General features: G+C 62.0%; 1 protein-coding gene across 3 annotated transcripts in view; it reads right to left on the bottom strand.

Moving 5' to 3' along the window:
• SARDH (sarcosine dehydrogenase) overlaps positions 1-22,280 on the bottom strand; it is a 55,499-nt gene extending 33,219 nt beyond the window's left edge. For 2 of the 3 annotated variants that reach the window (XM_012664705.1, XM_012664707.1), the window contains exons 1-12: positions 22,206-22,280; positions 21,481-21,534; positions 19,230-19,590; positions 17,956-18,134; positions 17,150-17,329; positions 16,238-16,361; positions 15,944-16,044; positions 7,941-8,045; positions 6,742-6,871; positions 3,285-3,371; positions 2,923-3,013; positions 657-798 (exon numbers count right to left, since the gene is read on the bottom strand). In XM_012664705.1, coding sequence (XP_012520159.1) covers positions 657-798; positions 2,923-3,013; positions 3,285-3,371; positions 6,742-6,871; positions 7,941-8,045; positions 15,944-16,044; positions 16,238-16,361; positions 17,150-17,329; positions 17,956-18,134; positions 19,230-19,560 — 1,470 coding nt within the window. In that variant the 5' untranslated portion in view covers positions 19,561-19,590; positions 21,481-21,534; positions 22,206-22,280. Of the gene's footprint in view, positions 1-656; positions 799-2,922; positions 3,014-3,284; positions 3,372-6,741; positions 6,872-7,940; positions 8,046-15,943; positions 16,045-16,237; positions 16,362-17,149; positions 17,330-17,955; positions 18,135-19,229; positions 19,591-21,480; positions 21,535-21,973; positions 22,016-22,205 lie in introns of those variants that run through there. The other variant, XM_012664706.1, reaches the window with a different exon arrangement.
• Between the last annotated feature and the right edge of the window lie 5,479 nt (positions 22,281-27,759).

The raw sequence follows: 27,759 nt of genomic DNA, 5'->3' as shown, positions 1-27,759 counted from the left end.
GCTTGCAAGTGAGCAAAGCGCCAGGCCTGCAGTGCCTGCCCATCTGCCATCCCCAGATGACCAGGGACACGGGGGGATGGAGACAGGGCTGGGAGCATGGGGAAGGAGCACCTGGGTCTTCAGGAGCCCAAGAGAACACACAGGGGCAGACCTAAAGGAATTGAGGGAAGGGCACCTGACAGTGGGCTTTGTCGTATATGTACAAGCTTGCCAGGGTGGAAGAGCACCCCCAGCAAGCTCTACAAGCAGGGTCCCACCTCCTCAGCACACCATGGTCTGGCTGCTTGCCCCAGCCCCCAACATGCCACTACACTCGCCCACCGTGTGCCCACCACCCAGAACCCCTGCCGGGCAGCGCTGCTGCCAGCTGCCAGGAAGGCCCTGGGTGTGTGTTCTTGAGCCCGTTCTGTCCTCTCTGCTAGATGTTGGGTCCTCGGCGAGAGGGGCCATTTGCACTGTGTCCCCAGGTGTTCCCAGCCCTGAGCACAGCGCCCAGTACCTGGGTGCTTGGTTAGTCCCTGGGGAACGAGTAGCTGCCTGGCCACCTCGCCCGCCTGCGGTTGGGGTACTCCTTGCATTGCTGTCACCCCCCGCCTCCAGGACGTCCCAGGGAATCCTGGCAGCTGGCACACAGCGGGAGCTCGTGGTGGGGGTACCTCGTGCAGGGGGCCTCTCCTCATGTTGCGCCCGGCCAACGGCTCATCGTGGGGGAACACGACGGAGTAGTTCTTGGCATAGGATTCGTGGCTTCGCTCGCGGATCCAGCGGCGGTTGTCCGTGAGGGAGTGATGGAAGCGCCTGCCGGGGATGAGGGGCCTGGTCACTGCTTTGAGGACAGCCTGCCAGCTGGCCAGGGACCCAGGGGAAACCCGGGCACTGTCCCCCACCAGAGCCCTCCGCGGCCCAGCACCAGGCAGGGCTGCTGGCTCTCCGACTGCCGCAGACTTGGAGCTCAGCATTGTCACCTGTGCACCCCATCTGATGGCCACCAGAAGCAGTGAGGGGACACCGCAGGCCCAGGGCCGAGCCGCAGCCCCCATCCCGACAGGGGCACTGGGCTCTGGTTTCGCTGACCTCATGTTGCCGTCTCCTGCCCGGGTTCCAGTGTTGGGGAGTCCCAGGCACCCCCATGCCAGGAGAGGGAGAAGCCCAAGTGATCTGGGAAGGCCAGCGTGAAGGACCTTTAAGGTTTAGGGTCTGCGACATGTCAGAACATCAGTCCCCTCCCTCTTGGCAAGAGAGACCCCTTCCCACCTGCCAGCGTGGAGGAAGGGGCGGGGGCGTGGCCTCTCCCGTAAGGACTCCCATTCTGCAATTCCAAATTCCAGGGGCCCAGGAAGTGCAGTGTCTCTGGGAGAAATCCCGGCTGTGTCTGGGGAGCAGCTGCAGAATCCAGCCCCTGGGGCCAGAGATGGTGTGACCGTGATCATTTTGGGTTGTCCCTTGAGGCTGGGGACACAGTGTGCAGCCACCGAACCCCATGGTGGGGTCCAGCTCCAACCCGGCAGGCCCCACGCTGTTTCCTGCTGAGCTCAGAGGCTCCGAGGCTGCATCTGAGGCCCAGGCCCCTCCGTGGCCTCCGCACGGCAGAGCAGCTGTGTCTGAGCCCTGCCGCCTCCCGGGCACAGACCTGCATCTCAGCCTGGCTCTCCCAGCCCCCGGCTGCCCCCGCGGCTCCCCCCGTCGGACTCACTCATCCTGATCCTCCTAAGCCCCCTCCTCACAGCTGCGTCCTCCGTGGAGTGTCTGTCCTTGGGGACGCCTGTCCAAGCCTCATCAGGGCCGACTGACTCTTGGTTTGCACATAATTCTAGCAAGCAGGTGAGGGACAGCGCTTGCTAGAACCCCAGTGTGAGGGTTGTGAGTTGTGACATCTAAGGAGCGCTGACAATCGCTGTCGCCCCAGGAGCTCGGGCCCAGTGGGGCGGGCTGAATGCCATGGGCGAGGGGCCCTCCCTGTCAATTGCCAGGCTGCCTGCTGCAGGGCCCAAGTTTGACTCGCTTCACATGAGAGGAAACTGAGGCTCGGAGGGGTCCGACCAGCGTTCGTGGTCCCACAGCGAGGCCACGGCAGAGCCGGCCTGCACCTGTGCCAGGCGACACCGACCGGAGCTGGAGGCAGGAGGGAGGGGCCCGGGACGCCCGGGGTGGGACTCGCGGAGGAGCGGCAGCTCGTGCGTGGGGTGTGGGAGAGGGGCACGGGCCAGGGCAGCCACTCTCTTTGGTTAAACAAGGAGCAACTCATCCCCGGCTGACCCGGACCCCAAGGACTTTCCCTGAAAATGACGCCCATGCTCCAAGGTGACCTGCACCCTCCGGCAGGCCCTGGGCGCGGCGTCCACACGCAGGGGCCTCAGACGCACTCTGCACGTTGTTCCCGTTTCACAGATGGGGAAATAGAGGCTCAGAGAAGGGGAGGGGCTGGCCCAGGGTCACAACAGCTAACAGGTGTGAGGCTGGGGCGATGGGACCCGTCTGACTCCAAAGGGGCTCCTGGGAGCCACCTGTGAGGCAGCTGCCGTGGCCTGGAGCCAGTGGTGTGCGGTCAGCCCCGGGACGTGTACACGGACGCGGTGTGGGCTCTGCCTGTCCCGGCACCTCCCTCACCAAGGGTGTCAGATGAACAAGTGACACAGGTGTGTCCCACTCCCAGGCCTCAGTCTCCCCAGTCTTAACAGGGATGACTCCAAAGCTGTCCACAGGTCAGTAGGACCCTGCGAGGGGAGAGCCCGGAAACTGCAAAGCGTGGCGGAGCCGCCGGCCCGGGGCCCTCGTCACCACCCGCCTGCTGCTGGCGGCTTTCTCCCCGCCTCCCGCTGCCTCTCCCAAGAAGCTGCGGGATTTCAGGGAAGGCTCGCAGTTGGCCCTGGCTGTTTACCGCACCCCATGCACCCTGCCCGCGGGCTCCCTGGGCACACTTGCCTGATGTCGTAGCCGTGCATGTCTTTCTCAGGGCGCCCGCGGACAATCCAGTGGGCCAGCTCCTGCCCACAGCCGCCGCCCAGCATCATCCCTGGCAGGGGAGCCGCAGGCTGAGGTCTGCTCCCCGGGGTCCCCGGCCCACGTCCAGGTCTCCACGGGCACACGCAGCCCAAGCCCTGTTCTCACTCCTGGGGTCTGCGCACCTCCCAGCCGGACGGCGCCCCTCCCCGCCAGCCCTCTTGGCTTCCACCAGCCTCCAGGGCCCCCAGGGGCCTCACTGCTCCTGGGCCTGCCCCCCAGGAGCTCTGAGAACTGCAGGACCTGGTGCACCGGGTGCCCGGTGGGCTGCTGCCCCGACTCACCTGCACTGTTGAAGCCGCAGCCCAGGAAGAAGCCACGGAGCTCGGGAGCCTCCCCCATCAGGGGCTTGTGGTCGGGCGTGAAGGATTCTGAAAGGGAAGGGGAGGCCGGAAGTGCTCTCCAGTGCGCATGCTCATGGGGCGGGGTCTCCCGAGAAAGCGGGACCCGGCAACTGTCTGCAGGTGGCTCCTTCCTCTAGGTGCTCCATCCTCAGACCCAGCTCAGTGCCACTTCCTCCAGGGAGCCTCCCTGATTTCCCTGGCTGCGTTCCCCGGGGCTGCTTGGCATTTGCCAGAACCACCGACTGTGAGTGACCACGCTCTCCCTTGGGGTCCGGGTCTGCATCGCGGCCATTGCTATTCTCCCATGGACGAGGACCCTTCGCTGACCTGGGCACAGGCTGTGCTCCTGTCACACACCCTGCTGTCACCACCAGTGACTATGCCAGGGCAGGGCCGGGTTTTGCTCACCACCCTGTCCCGCGGCCTAGCACAGGCAACCGGCAAATAGGCTCCTGACACGTCTGCTGCAAGATGGTAGGTTCTCCAGGAGAGGGGACCGAGCCCTGCCTGTCTGCTGCCAGGAGCCTCGGACACAGGCCAGACGTGCTGGGACAGGGACCAGGCTGGACTTTGCGGCCCCAGTCCTGGACTCAGACCCTGCTTCAGCCCTTCCCAGCTGTGTGACGTGAGGCTCCCGTCCCCTCTTCGAGCCTCGGTTCCTCACTGTGAGATCGGGGTAGCGGCACGTCCTCCCCACAGCCGTGCACTAGTCGGCTGCAAACACTTCAGCAGCTCACCTACCCCGTGCCCAGGCCGGCGGGGCAGCCAGGAACAAGACACCCCCTCCCCCACCCCAGGAGCTGGCAGACAGCGAGGGGGACACAGCAAGCGCTCGAGCGAGCAGGCGACAGGGCATCTCGTAAAGAAGATGCCCCAGGGTGAGGTGCCGGCTGCTCCCAGCAACCCGCTACGGTGCAGGGTCGCCAGCGCCACCAGCGTGTTACAGTGCAATGAGGACGCCGCGGGGTGTCGGGTCTGACACATGCCGGTCTCTCTGTGCGTGGTGGAATGGGGGTGGCCGGCCGGGGCTGGTGCTCCAAGCCCGTGTGGTCAGCCCTGCACCTCGACCAGGAGCAAGTGTCCTCCTGCCCCCCGGAGGGTGACCGAGGCGTAGCAACCTAAGGGGCACCCAGCAATGGGGAAGCTCGGAAAGCTCCCAGGCGACAGGAGGGGGCGGCTGCAGGCCAAAGGGGCAGGACCACGTTCAGTCTCCGAGGGCAGGGGCTCAAGGAGGGCAGAGACCCTGGCCGAGCGTTCGGAGCTGCCCGGGGCCGTGAGAGGCTGGGCTGTGAGGGGCAGAGGGCAGAGGCCAGAATGGCCGGAGACGGAGGGCTCTGGAGGAGGCGCTGTCAGGTGGGAAGAAGAGGTGAGTCTGGGTGAGCTCTGGCCAAGGCCGGGCGCTTCGGCAGGGCTGGGACTATTTGCAGCCAGGGCAGGCAAGAGGGGCTCTGAGCAGGCTCCCAGGGAGCTGGAGGACAGAGCCGCCCGGGGCCGGCGGGAGGGCAGCTGCGAGGACAAGGGTCTCTGGGATGTTTCACAGATGACTCAGCGGGATTGAGCAAGCCGAGGACACGTGGGCCTCCGGGCAGTGAGGACGGGGCCGGCTCGCGGCTCCCACCCCCACCGGCTCTGACCCCCGCAGTCCCAGACCGGGAGCTCTGCCGGCCCTTGTCCCCCTAAGTCAAGGGGGCCTGGGACTTCCCTGCTCTTTTCTGGAGGCCAAAGGCCACTGACCGTGCCTGGCGAGGAGAAATGCTGATTTTCCCAGGAAACCTCCCACCCCTGCTGGGAGACCAGACACACAACGTCCTCGCACGCACGTCTCCCCGGAATGGGGCTTCGCGGGAGCGACGCTCCCCAGGCTAATTAGAACGAGAGAGCCGCCCGATTCTGCACACCCCTGGGATTCTCCCAGGCCTGCGTTTCTCACCGCCGGTCCCACGCGGCAGGGTGCGCTGGGGGGTGGGGCAGTGAGTCACGGCCCTCAGCGCCCACTTGCACCCCGTAGGCTGCGCTGGCCGCCTGCAGCGCCAACTGCTTCCTGGCAGCTGCACCTCGCAGCAAAGGCTGCCCCGGGAGCCGAATGGAAGGAAGAGGCTGCGTGGGCCAGGACGGAGGCCACAGCCCCCTGGGCATCGGGAGCCTACCCCACCCTGCCCTGGCCCTGTCACTCATGCCCTGCAGGACCTGGGGGAGCTCCTTAATGTCCCTGATGTGTCCAGTTTCACTGCAGCCACTGGCCCTGGGCACCTGTGTCTCCCCCCAGCTCCATCACCCATTTCACAGATGGCAGCACTGAGGCACAAAGGGGCCTCGGACACAAAGTTTCTTTTGGGGGCAACACTGTATCTTTTGGACCCTCTCTCCTCACAGCCCTGAAGTAGGGGCAGGGCCCCCTCCCAGGAAGGAGGCGGCCCCGTGTGACTCCGCCAGAACCACGATGGGGGCCTCACCTGAACACACGTCCACACGCTGCTCCTCTGCCTGGAGCACTCATCCCGCACCTGGCACAGCACCAACTCACCCTTCAGGGCTCGGCTGGGCCATCCGCCTCCAGGCAGCCCACCCTGCGTCCTCAGGCTGTGGCCCCGCCACCCCCAAGCTGTGGTCAGCTACTCGCCCTGGGGCTCCCCTGTGGGGCTGGGAGCCCCTCCCGCGTCCCAGAGATCACCCCTTTGCCAGGCCAGCAGCCTCACGCCCCTGCACCTCAGCCTGGCACAGAGCCTGGGGTGCCCTCTGAGCACTGGCCTGCAGGGAGGGGTTGGGCTGTGTCAGGAGCTGAGCACCCCCTCCCACTGCAGCCCCCTCCAGCCCAGCTCCCGGGGCCAGCAAGGAGGACCTGGGTATGTACTGGAGCCCTTCCCTGCTGGGTGCCGGCTGCCGAGGCCCAAGAACAGGGACTGAGGCTGCCAGGGGTCCTGGCCAGGGCTGCGCACTCTGGGAGCAGCGAGGGCTGAGGCTGGACTCAGGCCCGGGCTTAGAGCCGTGTGAGCGTCGGGTCAGGACAGGTCCCGGCCCTTCCGTTCCTCGCTCAGCCTCACAGGGCGCTGGCATGGGGCCACGGTTCCCGTTTTACGGATGAAAACACCAACCGCCAGGGCCAGATCAAGTCTGGGGATGACGAGCCCAGGCTGGGCCGCCAGGAGGTCACACCGGAGGAAGAAGCCCTGGCCGTATGCCTGGGGCAAATGACTGTCCCTCTGCGCTCAGCTCTTTGCTGGCAGAGAAGAGTAAAAGCAGCGCCCGCGCCAGGGCTGCTGGAGGCAGCAGTGGGAGAGCCGGGGACAGCGCTGGGCCCCGCCCGGCACAGCCGGCCTCAGCACGGGCATCGCACCAACAGTCGTCGGCCCGGAGAACCCAAGGATGCCGCGCCCCAGCTTCACGGCCCCCCACTCACCTGGGCCGCAGACCGTGGACTTGATGCCTGTCTTCTCCAGCACGGGGACGCGGTTGATGGCGCCTTCGATGTGCTGGGTGAACACGTCCCAGTCCAGGTCAAAGAGGCCGAAGGCAAACTTGTCTGACACCTGCAAGAGCAGGGCAGGGCACTGTCTCCTTTGGCCCCAAGAAGGGCATGCGTCCCGCACCAAACCTGCCCTGTGACGGCTGTCCAGACCCCCCCTGGCCAGGTGGGGGGCCAGGCCAGCCTCCGCCGGGTCAGATGAGCCGAGGGCTGGTCACCCGCGGGCCCTGCAGTTTATCTCCCGCACATCAACAGGGGGGCCTGTCTGTCCCCTTCCCCAGACTGCCCAGGCGCCCCCTTGCTCTGCCTCGAGTGTCACAGTGGCCTCTGGCTGGTCAGCCTGCTTCCCCGCCCTCCTTCAACCCCCTCTCCTAAGTCACACTGTGCCCTCCCGTGCTCTCGAGCCCCTTGGGCTCCCTGTGGCCCTCAAAGCCCCACCCGCCTCTACCGCTGGCCTCGCCACTCCAGGTAGACAGAGGCGATGTGATCACGGACGCTGGGCATGTTCCGGAAGGGAGACCTTCCCTGCGCTCTCCAGGAAGGGCGAGCTCTATATGAACTCAAGGCCTTCACCTCTAACCGGGCAGCTCCTCGCCAGACCTGCCCGTGCTGGCTTGTCCTCTGGGGGTGGGGCTGTACTTGGTCCCCTTCCTGGGAAAGCCCGCCCTGACCACCCGCCTGAAGGGCATCCTTCCAGCCAGTCTCTCCAGGCTGACCCTTGCCCGGCTAACTGTGCTCAGTGCACAAAGCAGCCATGTAGTCCTTCAACTTGGGGACTAAATGCGTAAATGCAGGAGGGGCCACGGGGCCTCTGCCCCGGAAGCTGCCAGGGGAGCAGCCAGACTGGGTGATGCTGCTGTAGGTGGTAGCGGGGAGGGCACGGGGTCACCTGCTGGTGGACAGAGGACTGAAGTGTCCTGATTTCGGCCGGGGCAGCCTCTAACTGCCAATGCTTTGAGGCTGTGCCTGTGTGCCGCGTCTTCAGAGTAAGACACTTTGAGCCTGCCGTTTCTCAGGTGTGCCCCAAGGAACTTCGGGAGGGGGGGCTTCCTGGCAGAGGCCCTCTCCATGCTGAGACGCAGCCCCAAACCCCTCCCACCGCCCCAGCGCCCTCACCTCCCAGGGCGTCTCACCTCCTCCCAAAAGATGGGGTTGGCCTCGTAGCCACCCACAGACAGGGCGTCCCCTTGGAGGCGGAGGTAGACAGAGGCATCGTGGTCACGGACGTTGGGCATGTTCTGGAAGGCAGACAGAGCGGCCCTGTGTCAGCAGGGCTGGGTGGGGCTGGTTGCCCGAGCCTGGTGGGCCCAGCACCTCCACCAGGGAGCACAGGCCCAGGATGGACCCACGGCGCTTCCTTCTTGTTTTAGGACCCTGAGGACAGAGGGGACACGGGGCCTGAGTTACACACAGGGGAAAGACCGCTCCCACTCAAGTCTCTGCTTCCCCAAATCCTGCAGCACAGCAGCCAAGGAGCAGGGAGAGGGAAGGCTGGATGGGAGTGGAGGCGGGGGCGGGGGAGAAGAAAGTGTGGCCCACAAAGACAAGGAACAGGAGGCACACCGCGGAGGAGGGAGGGTCAGCCACACAGAGGAGGGAGGGTCGGCCACGCAGAGGAGGGAAGGTCAGCCACATGGAGGAGGGAGGGTCGGCCACGTGGAGGAGAGAGGGTCGGCCACGCGGAGGAGGGAGGGTCGGCCACGCGGAGGAGGGAGGGTCGGCCACATGGAGGAGGGAGGGTCGGCCACACGGAGGAGGGAGGGTCGGCCACGAAGAGGAGGGAGGGTCGGCCACTCTGGAGGATGTGGAGCAGGTGGAGCAGGGGTGGTGCTTTAGCTCCAGTTTGGGGGCAGTGGGAGGGAGACTGAACAAGTCCAGGCAACTTGTCCCCCTCCCAGATCACCTTAAATCTGCAGAGGCTGAGCTGTGGCTACCCCAGGTCCCTCCAGAGAGGGTGACAGAGGATCTGACTCTGTGGAGGGAGCAGGGGAGGGACTGCCATCCCCTCACCCCGACAGCAGACCAGAGACCCTTCTGCAGAGATGGTGAGTGGCCCAGGGAAGCCGGAGACACTGACACCAGGTCCCTCACCAAAGAGGAGGCCTTGCCCCGCGTGACCTCCCTGAGAGGCCTCCAGTTGTCCCCTCGAAGCTGCTGATCAGCCTGCTGGAAACTCACTTTCAAAAATGAAACTACAACAAGAACTTTAGAGATAGGACAGGATGGGTCCATAAAACAAGGTGCATGAGAAAGGAATCCAAGGTCAAGAAAGAAGTCTTTAAATTAGACACAACAATCAAAATGCAACAGAAGGGTCAGATAAGGCTGAGACCATCATCCAGCTGTTAGGCTAAAAAAGATGAAGAAATGGAAATTTGGAGGGAGAAAAATCAGAAAATCAGGTCAATCCTGAAAGTCCAACGTCCATCTTACAGGGTTCCAGAAAAACAGAGTTGAGGAAGATGTCAAAGCAACAGTCCAAGAAATCTCAGATCTAAAACCACGAGTCCGTATGGAGGGCCCGCGAATGCCCGCCAAGCCCTGGCACTGGGCAGAGCCCATGCCCTGTGACACATCAGGACACCAGTGACCAGGAGGGTCACAAACAAAGCGACTGTGTCGCTGGAGGCTGGAGACTTGGAGAACATCTTCAAAATCCTGACGGACACTGATTTTAAACATAGAATTCCAGACCCCGTCAAGCCATCAGTCACGTGTGAGGAGAGAATGAAGACTTTTGCAGACATTCGTGGTCATAAAACATTTACTTCCCACGTGCCCCTTCTCAGTAAACCACCAGAGAACTGCTTTGACAAAAGTAGGAAAATCAACCAAGCCACGGCTAACAGCAGACCCCAACAGAAGGGGCGGGAGGAAGGTCTCAGGTGACAGCTTAGCAACAGGCAGAGGCGGTCAGTCCCCAGCGGAGCAGGAGATCCGAGTCCTGGGGGGTGGTGGGGACGAGATTAGAGCCTTGATGTGGTCTATCTGGTGTGTGTGAGTGTTCAGAAAACACCATCAGTAGGTGTTTGACGGAGTTGTTGAAACATTCGGGGAAAAACAGTACCAGTTATAAATATAAATGTAAATATCCTCAACAAAACACTAGCAAAGTGGATCCAGCTGTGTGTGAAAAAGAGAGGACACCATGACCAAGTGGGATCTGCCCAGGAATGCAAGGTTGGTTTAATGCATGAAAGTCAATCACGGTGATACTATACATCACATCAACAGAGCAAGAGACAAAACAAATAATCATTTCCATAGATGCAGGAAAAGCCTTTGACAGAATCCAACACCTTTCATGATAAAAACCCTCAACAAACACTCAACAGACTTGGGATAGAAGGGAACCTCCTCACTTGATAAAGGGTATCTACACAAGACCCACAGTAACGCCAGACTTCACGGAGGAAGACCGGCTGACTTCCTCTAAGACCAGGAGTGAGGGCAGGGTGCCCACTCTCACCACTTCTGTTCAGTGCTGCATTGGAGGCTCCAGCCAGGGCCGCAGGGAGGCAACAAGTTATAAAAGGCATCCGGATTGGAAAAGAAGAAGTGAAAAGGTCCCTATTTACAGATAATATGATCTCGTATATAGAAAATCCTCAGAAACCCACTAAAAAAAAGTACTAGAATTAATAAAAGAGTTGAGCAAAGCTGCAGAATATAAGGTGAATATACAAAAACAAAAATACCAAAAACTCTCATTATTTCAGTACACTAGCAATGAACAATGTGAAAAGGAAATTAAATAATTCCGTTTACATTATCATCACAAAAAATTATATGTTTAGGAATAAATTTAACAAAAGATGTGCAAAAATTGTATTCTAACAACAAGAAAATATTTTTGGAAGAAAGTAGAGACCTAAATAAGTGGAAAGGAACCCCATGCTCATGAAATAAAAGACTTACTGTTTACTGTTAAGGCAACAACATACCCCAAATTGATCTACAGATTCAACACGATCCCTATCAAAATCTCAGCTGGCTTTCTTGCAGAAACTGACGAGCTAATTTCAAAATTCCTATGGAAATGCAAGGAACCCAGAATATTCTAAACAACCTTGAAAAGGAAGAACAAAGCTAAAGGACTCACTAATTTCAAAACTTACCACAAAGCTGCAGCAGACAGAACAGTGGCACTGACACGAGGACAGACATCAGCTCACCGGAGTAGAACTGAGCGTCCAGGACAGACCTCTGTACTGACGGTCAATTGATTTGCAACACCAGTGACAGGACAAGATGAAACAGTCTGTTCAGCAAATGCTGCCGTGACAACTGGATAGCCACACGCGACGGAACGAGGTCGGATCCCTTCCTCACGCCATACACAAAATCTAACTCGAGATGGGTCCCAGACCTAATTGTAAGAGCTGAAACTGTAAATGTCTTAGAAGAAGATATTAGGAGTAAATCTTTGTAGTCCTGGGTTAGAAAACATCTCCTTAAATACAACACCAAAAGCACAAACAACAAAAGGGAAAAAATAGAGCTGGATTGGAGGTCACAAAAATGTAAAACTCGTGCTGCAAACATACCATAAAGAAGGTGAGAAGACAACCCACCGCACTGGAGAAGACGTCTGTAAACCGTGTATCTGGTGCAGGACTTGAGGCCAGAACACGTGAAGGGCTCCGACAACTCGGTAAAAAGACAAGCAACTCTCTTGAAAGACGGGCAAAGGGTTGAGTAGACGTTTTCCCAAAGAAGGAGCCAAGTTCCATGGCAACAGGCCACGGAAAGATGCTCCCAGTCAGCAGGTGACGCGATGCCACGTCACACCTTCCGGGATGACTAGAGTAAGACAGACAGTAGCGAGAGCTGGCGAGGACGTGGGGACAGCGGGTCCCTCGTGCACCACTGGTGGCAAAGTGGTGCAGCTTCTCGGGAGAACAGCACGACGGATCCTCAAGATGCAAACATAGAGCTGCCACGTGACCCGGCACTGCCACGTGACCCGGCGCGGCCACTCCTACGTACGGGTCAGAATCCCTTATCTGGAATTCTTGGGACCAGAGCGTTTTGGATTGCGGATTTTTTCATATTTTGGAATATCTGCATTATATACGTACCAGTTGAGCATCTCAAACCTGAAAAGCCGAAATCCGAAATATTCCAGCGTGCACTTCCTTTGAGTGTCGTGCTGGTGCTCAGAGAGGTTGGACCTAGGAGCACTTCGGATTTGGATTTTTGGATTTGGGATGCTCAACCTACGTATGCTCGAGAGAAATGAAAACATATGTCCCCACAGAAATGTGTACACTTATGTTCACAGCAGCACTATTCGTAATAACCAAAAAGTGGAAAGAACTCAACGTCCATTGACGGCAAAATGGGTAAGTAGTAACAAAACGTGCTGTATTTGTACAACAGAATCCTGTTCAGCCGCCAGAAGGAGTGCGGCGCTGGCACCTGCACCACCTGGGTGCGCCCTGAGAGTGCGTGCCAAGGGCAAGAAGCCAGACACCCCATGAGATTCCGTCTGCATAACGTCCAGAGTAGGAAAATCCCAGGACAGGGTGGGGAGTGGGGAACGCCTGGTAGCAGGTGTGGGTTTGGGGCACAAGGATGACGTCACACACACCTATAGCGTTGCGCACGCGCACACACACACACACACACACACACGCACACACACACGCACACGTGACGGTTACACCGGAAACTGAGCAGCTGGGAAACCGCAGGAAACATAAAACGCCGGACACCGCTTGCTCGGGAGATAACAGTATTTCCGCGGCCGTATCTTGCACGCGACCCTACCAACCTAACAGCAAACGACAGAGCAAAACCACGTAGAAGGCGAGCCCGCGTGGGAAGAGACCACCGCCACGGTGGCTCCTCTGCACGCGGGAACCGCCTCTTCTCAACGCCTCCTCACCACCCCTGCCCCGGAGAGCAACGTGGGGGTGTGACCCTGCGTGCCGGCTCTGAGCGCAGAGGGGTGCTCCGGCAGATGCCCCGGCAGATGCCCCCAGCCTCCAGGCCCTGCTCCTCGGGAACTGGAGCAAGAATATCCACACTGAGGGACGGTTGTCAGGAGGCACATTGACGTTCTCGGTAACCGAGCACTGGTTAAAAATAATAAGTTATATCATTGCCTCCACCAGCACGACTGCTCCAAAGCCCAAACAAAGGAAAGCCCAGCGCTCCCTGGACCAGAGCGGCGGGGACACCTGGTGGCCAGGGAAGCCCCCGACATTTGTCCCAGCAGGACCAGTGTCCTGACATTCCTGCCCTGGCACAGCCCCCACTGCCTCCAAGCACCCAGCGTGCCCAGCTCAGCACCAGGGTGTCCACCTGGCACCCAGGCTGCTCTCTCCATGCGGGAGCTCCCCTGCTCTGGCTGTCCCCCGTATGGCCATCGACGTTCCTGCCTCCTGACCGCAGCCCACTCCCTTCCATCAATTCCTGCTTCTCCCCCCACCCACCCCATCCAAGTCCCGCCTGATGGCCCTGCCTTCCTTGGCCTCTCCCGCCAAAGCACGGGCCGACTGGACCGTTCCACGCCCTCGGTCATCATCAGGCTCAGCACAGCTATGACTTCGTGTGCACCTGCTGCGGCCGGGCACCACGCTCAGCTGCCTCACTCCACGCTCCCCTCAGCCCAGCCCTATGCCATAGGGACAGTGATTGCCCATTTTGCAGAAAAGGAAACTGAGGCTCAGAGTGGTGACTGCACTTTTCTGGGCTCGGCAATAGAGGGGTCGGCATTCAAATCCAGAGCCCGGGCTCTTGCCCACCACTCTGCCCTGGGATAGAGCTGTCCCCCTTGCTTAGAGGGTGGTTGCCATGGGAAACGTCTGAGAGCCCGAGGCCACCTGCCTTAATGGAGGCAGAGATCAGAGAGGGAAGGGAACGGGGACAGGGTGCTGGGACCCAGGCCTGGGACGGCTCCTCAGAACAGAGGACGCTGGGGCAACAGCCCTCCGGCTGCCCCAGAGAAAGATGAACAGCGTGTGAGCCCTGAGCCCTCACCTGCCAGCCGGAGCCCCCACCCCCACGCTGTGAGGCGGTGTCTGGTCTGGACAGACAGTGTCCCCCAGCACAAGGCCGCCAGCCAACAGGGAGGGGTGGACACACACCCCAGGACAGACCGCCTGGCTACGGGACCTGTCTGGGCATGACGAGGTTGTTCTCTGGTCTGTCCAGCGGTCAGACCATGGAGGTGGCAGGTCAGGGTCAGAGGCCGCTGCCCTCCCAGAGTCAAACCAACTGCCCCCTGCAGCCTCCGGAAGCACCGACTTCCAGACACCTGCACGTGGCCAGGGGGCCGCAGGGGAGCTTTTGGGACTTTGTCCGAAACCCCAAATCTCTAATCTTCTCCTACTGAGTCTCAGAGCTTCTGGGACTCGTAGCCCTTTCCTTGTGCCGTGTACCGAGAGGCACACGGGGACCCCAAAGGGCTTTGTAAATAACACCCTCATAGGAGGGGGCAGCTGCAGAGGCCCAGGCTGAGCGCCGGCTTCTTGCCTGAAAGGTGCCTCCAAGACAGGAGTTAGGAGGAGGCCGGTCCGGGGGCTTGGAGCCGCAGTCCTGGGCTCCGTGGACACCCTGTGGCCAACACTCCCTGCAGCCCCATCGCCAGGACTCAGCCTCTGCTCCGCTCTCCCGGAGCCCGCTGCGGTCTGAGGGCGACCCCTCGCGGCCACCTGGGGGAGCGGCTCTCCCCACGGACCCCATGGAGGCCTCAGTGCTCGGCCCCAAGCAGCATGGTCGCTCTTTGCCCTGCACACCCAGCAGTACGCCAGCGACCCTCCGTGAGCATCTGCTGGACGTCACGCTCGTTCTATGACGGGGACTACGACCAGGGGAGGGGCTTGCCCAGGGCCCACTGAGACCCAGGCCGCCCCACCTCCCCAGCCTCTACATCGCTCTGGCGCCTCCGCGGCGAATGGAGGGATGTCAGGCTCACGCAGGGTCGGACAGGCCGCTGCAGGTCCAGGCACCCAGCTTTGCTGGGCTGAGCCTAGCAAGGGCAGTCTCTCATACTGTCCCCACCCTACAGCCTCAGCCCTGCCTCACCTAGACGCAGCCTCCTCCTCCGGGAGCCGCCCCTGGTCCACCAGGGCTGCGGTCCCATCAGAGCCCCTGTGAGCACGACTTGGAATTGCCTGTTCGCTCGTCTGTACCCTCCCCAGCTCTCGTCCTGTTACAGCCACGGTTTCTAGAACACAGCCTGGAACACCGAGCTCACCCAGTCGCCACTGGATGGAGAGTGGGAGGGAGGTTGGGTGGAATGGTGGGGAGATGGGTTCTAAATGGGCGGGAGGGAAGGATGGCTGAAGGGAGACCCCAGAGCTGGCCCCCAGCCTTCAGGGCGTGGCTTCCCAATGATGTCCAAACCACAGTCTGTCCCGCATGGTGCAGCCGGCCGAGCTTTTAGCCATGCTCTGTGCCCAGGAGTTTCAGAGACCCCGGCCGTTTGCATGCTTCCAAATGTGCCCGGTGCCTGTCTCAGAGGGCACCGATTCCCGGCACTCAGAACCTCTGCAAGCCCTCCGCCAAGGGAGGCCAGGGGCCCGGGGTGCACCTGCCAGCCCCTGGGGCTGGGCGCCACCTGCCCTCTCTCCTCTCCTGTCCTCTTCAACCCCTCTCGGCTGTGGCGGTGGCTAGGAGCTTCCTGCCCACCGGCCACCCGCGCTCCCTCCATCCATCACACAGCCATCCTCGCTCCCGCCTCTCTCTGCCCAGCCCTCCCCCATCCATGCATCTCTCCATCCGCACACTCCTCCTCCCACTCGCCCCCTTGTCCCTGCCTCCCTGGATTCACCGGTCCACAAACTCCCTTCCCTCCATCCATCCTGCCATCCTTCCATCCACGCATTCCTCCCTTGGTCCCTCCCTCTCTCTGTCCATCCACTCACTCAGCTATTCATCCATCCATGCATCTGTCCATTCCCTCTTCCATCCTTCCTTCCACCCACCAATCTACGCATCCTTCTAGCCGTCAATTCATCCCTTCCTCTACCCACTTCACAGCGGAGGTGGCTGAGGATCAGGGCAGTGAGGGAGCCCAGGAGGGTCACACCAGCTGTATGTGGCCGAGCTGGGATTCAGGGCCAGGTCCCTGCACCACCACCAGCCCCTGCCCAGCCTGACATAGAACCCGGGGCTGTCCGCCTACCTGGATCCCCTCGATGCGCTCAGTGACGACGTAGGCATGGTGCATGGCCACCAGCGGGACCTTGACTCCAGCCATCTGGCCCACAGCACTCGCCCACACTCCTGCAGGCAGAGCACAGCCAGCTCAGCTCTGCTGGCACCTGCCGGGAGCTGCCGCCCAGCTGGGCCTACGGTACCTCTGCAGACCTGTCTACCTTCCAGACTCCCTGACTCAGAGAGAGGCCTGCAGGGGTGGGACAGGTGTAGGGGGCAGCCAGCATGGCCACCCGGGAATCAGGAGAAATGCCATTCCCACCTGCACAGTTGACCACGCAGGGTGTCTGGATGGAGCCATGCTCTGTCTCCACGGCCGTGACCCGCCGCACCCCAAAGTCATCTGTCCGCACACGGATGCCAGTCACTGGGCAGTTCTCAATGATCTGGGATCAAAAGGGACCACTTCTAAAGCCACACCAAGCTCCCTGAGGGGCACTGACCACCTACTCTTGAGCAACTGTCCCTCCTGGCTGGGACCCGAGGACACTGTTCTGTTAGCCACAGGTCTCATGGGATACTGTCGGGGAAGTGGAGTAACCAGAGCACCAGAAAACTGAAACCCACCCGTCCTTTGACAGGGGAACTTGCCACAAATGCGGGACCCTTTTCATTATGTGAAACAGTAGCCGACTTTCTTTTTTTAAGCAAGACATTCGATTAATGCAGAGATGTCTGTGGTCTACTGTTTGTTCATGTCCCCAAACCATGTAGAGCCTGGTTCCATGTAGTACACACACATATCTTCATGGAAAACAATCCTGGGAGTGAAACACACTAAAACATCAACACTGGCTACTGCTGGGTGATTTTCATTTCTTTTTTGTTTGTCTTCTTTTTGCTTATTTTAAATTTTTTACTACAACGACCTGTGTAATTCAGACAAAGGGAGATAAAAGTTGCAAGACAGCATTTTAGGGGATTCACTTGGGGGCAGAGTCAGACCCAGGGGAAGGAGGCAGGAAGGGGCTACACCTGCAGACTGGACTGAGGTCTCCAAACAGACCCCAGGCACTGACTCCCCTTTGCAGAGTGGATCAGAAGGCCCAGAGAGGTCCTAACCGGCCCAGGGGTCACACAGCACTCAGAAAAGGAGCTTGCCCTCTTGCCTTCTGCTCTCGGGCCTCTTAGGCGGGAGGGCAGGCTGGGAGTAAGGGACCAGAGCCACCTGTACCTGTGCTCCCCTGGCAGCCGCCGCCCTAGCCAGGGCGGTGCAGGTTCCGGCGGGGTCCATGGTACCGTCGTGGGGCACGTACAGGGTCCCGTAGAGGTCCTCCACGTTCATCAGCGGGTACAGCGCCTTGGTCTCTGCGGGGCTCAGCACGTGGGACTCCACGCCGTAGGCCTTGCCCAGCTGGGGGACCCCAGGAGATTGACCAGCCGCGGGGAGCATGGCCGCAGGCCCCTCCCCCGTTCCTCCCAAGAGCCTCCCGGTCCCCACGCCGGCTCCACGCGAGGCTGGAGGGTCCCCCCCACCCCGCCCCGCTCGGACACGCCCTTCCCTCCCCCGCCCCCCCTCCCGCCATTATGTCATCGACAGGAGCGCGGGCCAGGGCGCGGCACACGGTCCGTCGGTCCATCATCTGAAATAAGCCGCCCACAAGCCCGGGAGTCCGGCCAGGCATCAAGTTCCCGGTCACCCGGCTCAGGTGACACCAGCGCGGGCCGCGGTTCCAGGTAGACCACGCCCCGCCGCACTTGATTGGCGCAAGCATAGCCAATCGGCGTTCTCGGGCGTGGCCCATCAGGGCAGGCTCCGCCTAGCCAGGGATGACCTCGGCCAATCAAGTTCTCCGGGAATTCCGAATGCAGGGTGGCAAAATCACTTGCTCCAGGTGGCCCAGCCGGCAAGGGCGGCGCGGGGGTTGGAACCCAGATCTGTCACCTGTCGGGGCTCCTTCCCCGGGGGCGCAGCCCCGATGTGAGTCCCCCCCGCAGGGAGCGCATCCCCGACGTGAGACGCCCCCGGAGCGCACGCACCGACATGAGCCTCTTGTACTCGTCCAGGCGCTGCCGGTTAGACGCGATGAAGAGGCCCCCGTTCTGGATCCATCCCGAGTGCAGCCCGGTCTCCTCCTCCAGCTCGCGGCTCACCACGCGCCGCGTGTGGGCCAGAAGCTCCACCTCCACGTCGCTGGGCCGCAGCTGCCACAACAGGCCTGTCCCGGGAGGGAGGAGCAGCAGGTCAGTCCCCAGTCCCCAGTGAGGGGAGCAGCACTCCTTCCCCACCCCTGCAGCATATCCGGTAGCCCCGGGGGAGCCCAGAGAGGCTGTTGGGCAGGAAGTGACTGGGTCAGAGCTAATGTTAGGGCGGATCCCACCCCTTGGGTGGAGAGTGACAATATCCAAGCTCCCACTTAGGGAGCACCTGCTGTGTGCCAAGCCCAGTGCTGAGCCTGTCCCGGTGATATCACCGAACCTATGGGGGGGGGCATGATTATTTTATAGATGAAATGAAAGTGGCACCAAAGGGCTCTGTCCCACAGTCACAGAGCAAGTGGGCAGTGGGCAGCTCCCAGCCCACATTTCTGCTCTTCCCAGCAAAGGCTGCCCCGTTCAGCGGCTGAGTCTGGGAACTGAGGCCAGGGACGTGACTGGGGTCACGTCAGGGGAGAGGTTGTGTGAGCCCGGCTAAGGTGGGCGCGAGAAGGCAAGCGCAAGGCTTGGAGGCAGCAGAGCGAGGGAGCCGGCTCGCATCTCTCGCGAGTGGGTGTGCACCTCTCCCTGGCTCCACGGCCAGCGGGCCTCACACTGGGAGCTCAAGGTTGGCCAGGGGTAGGGGGTGTTTACACCACAGGAATGGGCAGGCGCTGTAGACCAGGACAGCTGCTTCCCAGGACACCCCTGGGTGAAAGGGTTAAGGCAGAAGCTTGGCTGCCCTGCGGACATGCACACCATAGGTGCTTAATATATGCCACTGGTTAAGTGGCCTCTCTGTCCTCCCCTACTCCCAGGACACTCTCATCCCTGGTGATCCATACTGGAAAGGGGCTTCTGCTCTTAGCTCAGACAACTGCCGGGGGCTTCCAGCCCCTCCAGGGCTACACGGGCAGCGTCTGCTCCCTTCTGCCCACACAGCTCTTCAGAGACTTGAGGACAAGCGGTCCCCCAAATGTGCGGCCTGCAGACTCACCACAAGTCTTTTCTCAGTGGTCTCTCCCCTCCGGCTCAGCTGCCTCTAACAGGCTTGTGGTTGGCAACCCAGGCCTGGCCCCGTGCTGAGTCCTGTCCCTCCCCCGGCCCCTGGCTCCTACCCGCCGTGTGCCAGGTGGTCCCAGAGGTCAGCCGCTCACGCTCCAGCAGCACCACTCCACCCACGCCCAGCTTGGCCAGGTGGTACAGGGTCTGGCAGCCCAGGCTGCCCCCGCCGATGACCACCACATTGGCCGTGCTGGGCAGAGGCCGGCTGGGGCCTTCGGCCACTGCTGAGGGGTCTTGTGCGTCCTTCAGGGTCCGCTGATATGGCACACTCTTCTCAGCCGTGGGGCCGGCTGCACCGGTCAGAGGGCGCAGCCCCAGGCCCCGGGCGGGGCTCCAGGGAGGGCACACAGTGGCCACACGCAGGGCTCGGCTCAGCGACGCCATGGGGACTCCGGGCTTCGGCACCACAGGGAGCTGGGGAGAGAGCCAGGCTGGGTGGGTGCCGAGGGGACACGGTGGGGGCTGTGCTAAGCGAATGCCCAGGGGCCCTCGCTGGGGAATTCCCCCCAGGGGAATATGGGCCCCCATGGTGATGCCTTCCAGGGCCTTCCTCTTGCTGCCTCCCGAGATATTTGTTCATTTATTCATTCATTCATTCATCCTGCATGCACATATTGAGGGCCTGATATACAGCAGGCTCTGGCTGGGCCCAAGGGTGACCATGGTCGGGGCAGGCCTCTGTTAGCCCCAAGACAGTAAGGTCAAAGCTGGGGTCCCAGGAGAGGCAGAGAACAGGGCCTGGCAGATGTCCCACGTGAGGCCTGGGAGAGTGGGGCCACCAATGAGGGAGGGCAGGGAGGACGGAGGGGCCCGGGACAGAGGACCAAGTTGAGCAAACCAGGAGCTCCGTTCTCATGGGACACAGCCCCAGACTGCAGATGGTAAGAGGACGTTGGGGGGCGGCTGGAGTGCAGAGGGGCCCATCCACCAGCCCTAGAGCGCCAAGATGCCCCCGAGTGCCTGTGACCCACAGGTTATGGGGTGGGGGTGGGACTGGGGAGGCAGGAGGCCCAGAGGAGGCAGTGGTGACAGCAGGGCAGGGCTGGGGCCTGGTAAGGGGATGGCGTCACCTGTGCACACACAGGGAGAACGGGGGGAGGGAGAGGTGGCGCAGGGTGCTGGTGGCAGCCTAGAGACCAGACACCCGACCCTCAAGCGTGGAGCCGGCACGTTCCCCAGGAAGCCCCTCCCAAGCCCAGATGCAAGTCATTTCTCCCTCACTGGCGCCAAAGCCTCTGGGTCCCGAGGCGGAAGCTGATACGGTCCCAGTCCCATCCTCCCAGAGCCGCCCCAGAAGCCGGGTTGAGGGGCCTCCCTCCTTTAGGGTCTTCCTGGCTGGCCTTCAGGATTTGCCCAAATCCCTCCTCCTTTGGGAACCCCTCCCAGACCTCCCAGCCAGAAAATTCTAATAGTAACGAGAGAAGATGGAGCAGGGAGCCCCGTCTCAGGAGAGAAGGTGCCGAGGGCGTCTCCCTGGGGGTGGGTCCTGCCCGACATGGGGAGGAAAAGGACCTCAAAGGGCTTCCGTGCCCTTCTCTGGGCGCAGCAGGAAAAGGGAAAGGGGTCTGGCTGTGACCCGAGGTGCCCAGGCGGGCTGTGCCGCCACACTCATTGTGACAACTGACACGAGTTAGCCAATCAGTGAAGAAAATCAGCTTCCCTTTCCCAGGTGGGACCACGGGCTGAGCACGCGGCGCTCGCGCCCACTGAACACCTGCAGCTGCTGTGCCCCTGCGGGCGGCGAGACTGGTGTCCCTGCTTCGCGGGGAGAAGTCTGAGGCACGGAGGGACTCCCTCAGGTGGCTGGGACCACGGGGCCACCGTGCTGCTGCACTGGGGCACAAGGCCAGGCCCGGGTGGATCCAAAGGCTACATACCCTGCACCCCTCTCCCCCCGACCCTGGAGGCCTGCTTTCGGGGAGGCTGGGGACCCGTTGCCACACCCTGTCCCACCTGCACCATGGTGCTACCCAAGCCCTTGCTGGGCACGGGCCCCTGTCCTGGGCACAGTGGGGGATGAGGGAGGGGCCCGGCTCTCAGGCTGGACAGGGCTGCCCCCCGACCCAGCATCCCCCACCCAGCGTTCCCCACCCCCCCCAAGGGGAGGCAGCTGTGATCCGAGAGGCTCCGGGGAGGGGTCTGAGGGGGGATTGCTGGCAGGAGCTTGTCCCCGGCCTCCCAGTGCCCATTCTCAGCCACCCTTCGCCCCCGTGTGGCAGCCCACCTGCTTCTGCCCACAGAGGTGGCCCTGGACAGGGAGGTGGCCCTGGACAGACATGCCCCCCTGCACGTGTCTGTGCTCACCTTCGGTCCTTGAAGGTCCTTGGTCTTCCAGGAGCCCCCACGAGGGATGTCCTACTGGGGTAAAGTCACGGTCACTGAGGAAGGCTCTCCAAGGCCAGGACCTGCCCCTCCTCCCCCCTCGGCTGAGCAGCACTGCCCAGGGCACAGGGCACCTGGTCTGCTTCTGGGCAAAAGCCTCCTTCCCTCGCAACCGCTGCCCAGTGCAAACACTGCTGGCCAGGAAGCTGCCACACGCCCCTCACCAGGTCTCTCCTGCCCTCGGGCTTGGGGCTGGGGGCTGGCAGTGGCCCCAGTGGGGGCAGCCCCAGGGCTCCTCCTGCCTCCACCTCCCCAGAGCAGCTGCTTCAACATTAACCTGCTCTCCTGCCCCCTCCGACTCTCCACCAGCTCCGGCAGCTGCCCGGGAGTAAGGGCGCGGGACAGCCCTGAGCTTGGGGTCATGCAGACAGTGGGGGCTTTGTCACAGAGCCGAGGCCTTGAGCAACAACTTAACCTTGCAGAGCAGGTGGCACAGATGTGCCCTCCTCGCAGGCTGTAGGAGGAAGGGGGTCGGGCGAGGAAAGCCTTCCCCAGTGGAGGAAAGGGGAGGGGTGCCAAGGCCCTGGCGGCCCACGCACCAGATGGCCCAGCAGCCAGAGGCAGAGGGAGGTCCCACCAGCTCCAGGACAGTCCCAGCCCCGCCCAGCTGAGGGAGGCCCCCAGCCTTGCCCCTCGTGGGGGTGTACCTCTGGCCAGCCAGAGCCCCGTTGCCCCCGAGAGCCGCAGTGGCAGTGACGCCCTCAGCTTCTTCCTTCGCAGCAGCAGCCCAGCCGGAACCGGGCAGGCAGCCCCCGCCCCCAGCCTCAATGCCAGCCCCATGTCACCGCCCAGATGTGGACGGGGAGGCACCGCCCACCACCACCGAGGCCTCTAGGCCTGGGCCACAGCCAAGTGGACAGCCCGAGGCTGTCCACAGGCCGCAGGGCAGGGCTGTGAACCCTGCGACCCAGCAGCCCTGGGCAACCTGGCAGGTGACCTCCCCATCTGACCTTCACTCCCTCGTCTCTGAAACAGGGGTCGCAGGGTTGCGGCGGTGAACCTGTGCACCCCTGCCTGCCCCAGCTTGCCGGAGCTCCCCACGCCCCGGTGAGCCCAGCGCAGGCCCTGTGCTCCAGCCTGTTTGCTCACCCCAGGGCGGGGCGCTCACCGCCTTCAGAGGCAGGTGAGAAAGTCTGCATCAGCCCCCCAGGACAGTACCCCTGAGCTGTCTGCACCCCATCCTGGGCTCCTGGTCCCTCCTGCACCTGAGGAGTGGCCCTGAGCCACCTGCTCTTTCGCTGCACAGCGCTCAGGCCCCAGGGTGGGGGTTCCTGCCTCCATTTGATGGTGAGGGGACAGCAGAGCCCACAGAGGGACCAGCTTGCCCTGGGCCACGCAGCAGGCTGGGGGAGGCGGACCCGAAGTTTGGTTCTGACTCTGGGTCCAGGGCAGGTGTGCGCTCCCAGGCAGGAGCAGACTGTCGGAACGAGTAAGTAGATACAACCTGCTGGTGTCCGGAGACTCAGAGTCTGCACCTACGTGAAACAGGACCACCTCCTCCGGGGGCTCCAAGGGAGGGGTGTCTAAACCGCGGCAGTTACTAATGCCGTGTGCCGCTGCCAGTACCATAAGTGACCATGACAGTCACGCTGCTGCAACTCACGCTGCTCAGTTGTGCTCTGCTGTGCACTGACGCCATCTGTCTTGTTGCCAGCTTGTCTGTTCTCTGCATTTACTGAGTGCCTAATGTATACAAAGCACTGCTGGGAAACCCAGAAACACCCAAGGCCCAGTCCCTGCCCTGGCGGAGTTCGGGGTCCAGGAAGTAGGCAGATCTGGGGAGAGGAGACAACACAAGGCTGGCTGCGACCGGGGCCACTCTGAGAGGGTTGTCCTCCCTTCCGGCAGGGAGCCCAGGAGGGCCTCTCAGAGGAGGCGCTCAGATGAGGGGGGCCTGCCCGTGTGCTGTCCCTGCCCCGAGGGCAGAGAGACCACTGCCTGGTCCCCTGGTCCCCAGAGGAAAGCTGGCCCTGCCAGTTTGAGGCTTCCCTGGGGTGTGTGGGGGTCCCGGGCATAGGAGACTGGCCTGGCCCGTCTACCCAGCAGCCTGGGTAGGGCTGTGCTCCTCAGCAGGATGAGGAACGAGTTACAGAGGGTGAGGGAGCGTGGTGGCCCAAGTCCCCCTAGGAGCCGTGTGGCAGGGGTGCACGGGCAGGAGCAGTCGCAGTAGTCAGGGCAGCTGCTGGGCAGCCCACACCTCTCCTGGCCCTGCACTCAAACTATTGCAAAACTGTCACAAGCCAAGCAAGCAGCACGATCGCCCTGGACTTTGGACAAGAGGCGGTGGCTTGGGGGCCGGTCCTGGCTGTGTCAGCATCGTAGGATCCATCACCCCTCAGGGCCGCTTAGCGCCCTACTCACGTATGCGACGGGGGGAAAGGCTGTCTCTCCCGCGGGCTGGAGATGGCCAGGCTCCAGGCTCCGACCAGGGAGGCCGAGACAGGGTCCTACCGCCAACCCACACGACCTCGGGCTGGTCTCATCACCTCTCCCTTCGCAGAGACTCAGTTTCCCCATCTAGGAAGCACAAGTTGGAACCCCTGCGGTGGCAGTCTTACGGGAGTTTTGTCAATTTGCCTGAGTGTTTTTACTTTCTGCTTCTAGCGTACTTTGAAGAAAACTGGTGCAAATCAGTCATGGGCGATCTTAATTTGGGGTGAGGGGGTCCTCCAGGCCCACAGATCACAGCGGGGGCTGTGGCAGGCTCAGCCCTCTGCCTCATGGCCGGGACACACGTGGGCCAGCCTGAGACTCTGCCTCTGGCTGAGGCTGGCCCTCTCCGCAGGCCCCGGCCAGCCCTCGGCCCCCACCTGCTGCCCAGGCTCCCAGGGCAGAGGGAGGGGTCTGCAGGCCGCCCTCTGCGGGGCAGGAGTCCAGGTGGGACAAGGAGGTCCTGGGGGGGAGGCTTGTCCACCGAGCTCCGTGTGCCCAGAGAGAGGGAGCGCCAGTCAACACCCGACCAGTGACGCGCCGACGTCCTGCTGACGCAGAGGAAGGTGGACCTGGGGGGCAGGCGGCGGGCTGGGCACGTCAGGTGTGTCATCTCGGGTGAGACAGGAACGGCTGCTGCCCACTGCGCGGATGAGACAATCGAGGTAGAACACAGCCAACGGGTGCCAGACCCAGGCAATTCACGGGCCGGGGAAATTTCCAGAACAATTTTCAAGACTGGCTTTACACTGCCAAGATTTTATTTTTCCTATGAGAATCTTAAAAGAAAACCACCATATCCCCATGATTTCATGAAGACACCGTTTTGTGTCACCCACCAAAGCAGAAGGGACTTGTGGTCCCCCATCCGCCTGACATCCACGTGCAGGAACAGGTGCAAATGGCTCCGGGCCCATGGCCACCTGGACCCTGGCATTCCCAGGAATGAGCAGCTGAAGTGATCCCCCCGGCACAGTGGGAGGGGCAGCTGCGGGGCGCAGGGTGCTGGCGCTCACGTCCCAGAGAACCCGCTTCCCTCCATGACCGGTTTCCAACGTCATCTGAGAGCGAAACCAGCATGGTGGTGAAAGGTCCCCGTGCTGAGCCGGTGCAGGGCAGGTGCCCGGCGTGCTGCAAAAACCGTCGAGGGGCACTGTGTCCACAGCTGCGGGCACTGCCGCAGTCCCGCAGGGAGACGGGACACGAAGCTTCGGCGGGACATCCTGCCCGCGGTGGGTGGCTCTGGGCTGTCCTCAGGCCCGGGCACAGGTGCCCACTCCACAGGGGGGAGTTTGGAGGGAAGGATGAAGCAGCAACTGAGACCCCACAGCACCGCCAGACTCTCGGCCACAGCCAAAGCCTCCAGGGCTCTCACGCAGGCCGCGGGCAGGGACCCCGACGGGACCCAGCTGCGCTTCTCATCTTACTGGGTCTCCCAGGTTCCCAAGTTTCTCCTCCCACGTGGGGGCCACCCCTTGTCGGACACACCGGGTAGGGGGCCTCTTGTCCCCTAGGGCGGCCACTCTGCCCTTTCACGCTCCCTGCTGGCATCTGGGAGCTCTGCCTGTCCCACGCGGCCTGGGACGCCTGGCTGCGGGGTCTCCCGCGCGAAGTGTGGTCTCACAGGGAGCAGAGGGTGGGAGACCTGGGGGCTGGCAGGAGAGACAGGCAGCCCATTGCCACGGAACAGTGCTGCAGCCAGACCAGAACGGGCGGTCTGGGGTCAGGCCGAGCTGGGCAAGAGGTCACGTGTGACCTTGGGAAAGTCACATAACGTAGCTAAGCCTATTTCCGCCTCCCAAAAATGGGCTGTTCCATCCCTCCTCCCAGGAGTGTTATAGCTCAGACGCAGCGTCCGCCAAGGCTGTGCCAGCCCTGCCCACGGTGGGGGGGGCCATCCACGGTCGTCAGAATGAAGGGCCTGGTGCCCTGGTCCCCCCGTGACCCCCGCGGGCAGCAGTTCTCAGTGAACAGGAGCGCATGGCTCTGACCCTCTCCACTGTCAGGGCTGAGACACCGCCCAGGAGTCAGGAGCCCGGGGCACTGGCACCTCCTCCCTGCTGGGCCCGCGCCCTGCCCCAGGCGGCCCTCCCGCACCCCGGCTCCGGTCTGAGTACAGCCCCCGCCAACGCCTGCCCCAAGCTCCCGCAAGCCCCCCGGCTCTCTGCTCCCCAGCCTGGGGTCCTCTCCAGGGCTTGGCTGGCAGCTGGGAATGCCCGCCCAGGGCTGGCCAGCAAGTGTTTGGTCCCCCCACGTGTGGGCCCCAGAACTCAGAGCTGGAGGCTCCCGGGGAAGGTGCTGGAGCAAGTGGGCCTCCTCGGCCTGAGAGATCCCCCCAGGCCCTCCATGGGGGTATAGCAGGGGTGGTCCTGAAGCAGGTGGGGCCCAGGCGACGGGCAGGGGCCTGAGCCCGGCTCTGGGCTGACCAGGGTGGAACAGTCTCACCACTGACCAGCTGCGCCACCTCGGAAGCGCGGCTCGCCTCCCTGTTTGTAGTAAGCACTGACACTGGCCCAGCACCGCTGCAACCCACTTGGTCTCACAGTGCCCCGTGGGGTCGGCCCCAAGGCAGGGCTGCCGGTCACTCGCCCCGGTGGCCACGATCCTGTCTCCTCTCCAAGGCAGTGCAGGCCCATCTCAGACCCTGCATTCCCCAGCATCCACTGCAGCCAGGAGTGGCCACAGGGGCCTCTGCTCCCTCCAGGGCCTCGAGGCAGGTGCTCTGGCAGCCTTGGACCTCGGGTGGCTGTCAGGGAAGCCACGCTGAGGAGGGAGGCCGGGAGGGAGGAGCTGGGGTCCTGACCGCGGGGTCCGGTGGGGCAAGACAAACCACCCCGACTGCTTCTCCGGAGAGGAGGGAGAAATACATATCTGCTTTGTTTTCCTCTGTCATGCACCACGGAACCTGCCTTAGTGGAGAGAGAGCGCCATTCTCATCTCCAACACACATTCGGAGGAACAGAGGCTCGGGAGTGACCGATGTCCAGGGGTGGGGCTGGGATCCGGACCCCCTTTGTGCCCATGAGGCTGCCTCGCGGGCTCTGCAGGACGCCGTGTGGGAAGTTCGGGGTGCTGTGCCGTCGGGGGGAGGGTGCCCGGCGGGCAGCCGTGGCACCATCATCCCCTTCAGACCCATGGCCTCTGCCAAGGCCGGGCCACACTGAGGCACAGCACCCGGCCAGGGCAGACCCTGCTGGGCTCACGCGAAGGAATCCAGCCACTCCCTCCTCTCCCGGCATGAAAGGCTGACCACTCCTGCAGAAAAGAACCAGGTTTATTCGCAGTAAAAACTGTGGTCTGGAAAACCCATTGGCAAGTGTACAGTCCGTGTTCCACTGGGGTCGCCACCAGCTGTGGGGGCCCGGCGCCCCTGACCCACATGCATCCGGCTCCTCTGTTCACGGCTAATGTCAGGCCCCAGGTGCTAAGTCCCCCGGAGACGTCCCGTCTCTTGCTGACACCGCGTCCCAGCCTGGCCCCAGCCCTCCAACCACCCTGCTTGGTGCAGTGCAAAAACAAAACCCAACTAAACACAAATTTCAAAACAAGCACAGAACAAAAAAATTCACAAAATCCAGGGTTCTAAATTATTTTTTCTCAGTGTCCTTTGTTATCTTGACGACTTGTTTCCTGACGAACTAAAATATACATCATTTTCTTGCTATTATAAAATCTCTTCCTTATTCACAGATATATCACGGGAGATTTGGATGAAATAATTACAAACTTTTTCCTCTTAAAAAACAAACAGGCCAAACGAAACGCAACAAA

This window comes from Propithecus coquereli, unplaced genomic scaffold (genome assembly GCF_000956105.1).
Source record: "Propithecus coquereli isolate 6110/MARCELLA unplaced genomic scaffold, Pcoq_1.0 Scaffold907, whole genome shotgun sequence".
Classification (NCBI taxonomy): Eukaryota; Metazoa; Chordata; class Mammalia; order Primates; family Indriidae; genus Propithecus; species Propithecus coquereli.
The sequence above is the reverse complement of the archived record's forward strand: the minus strand, read 5'-3'. Positions and strand labels throughout refer to the sequence as shown.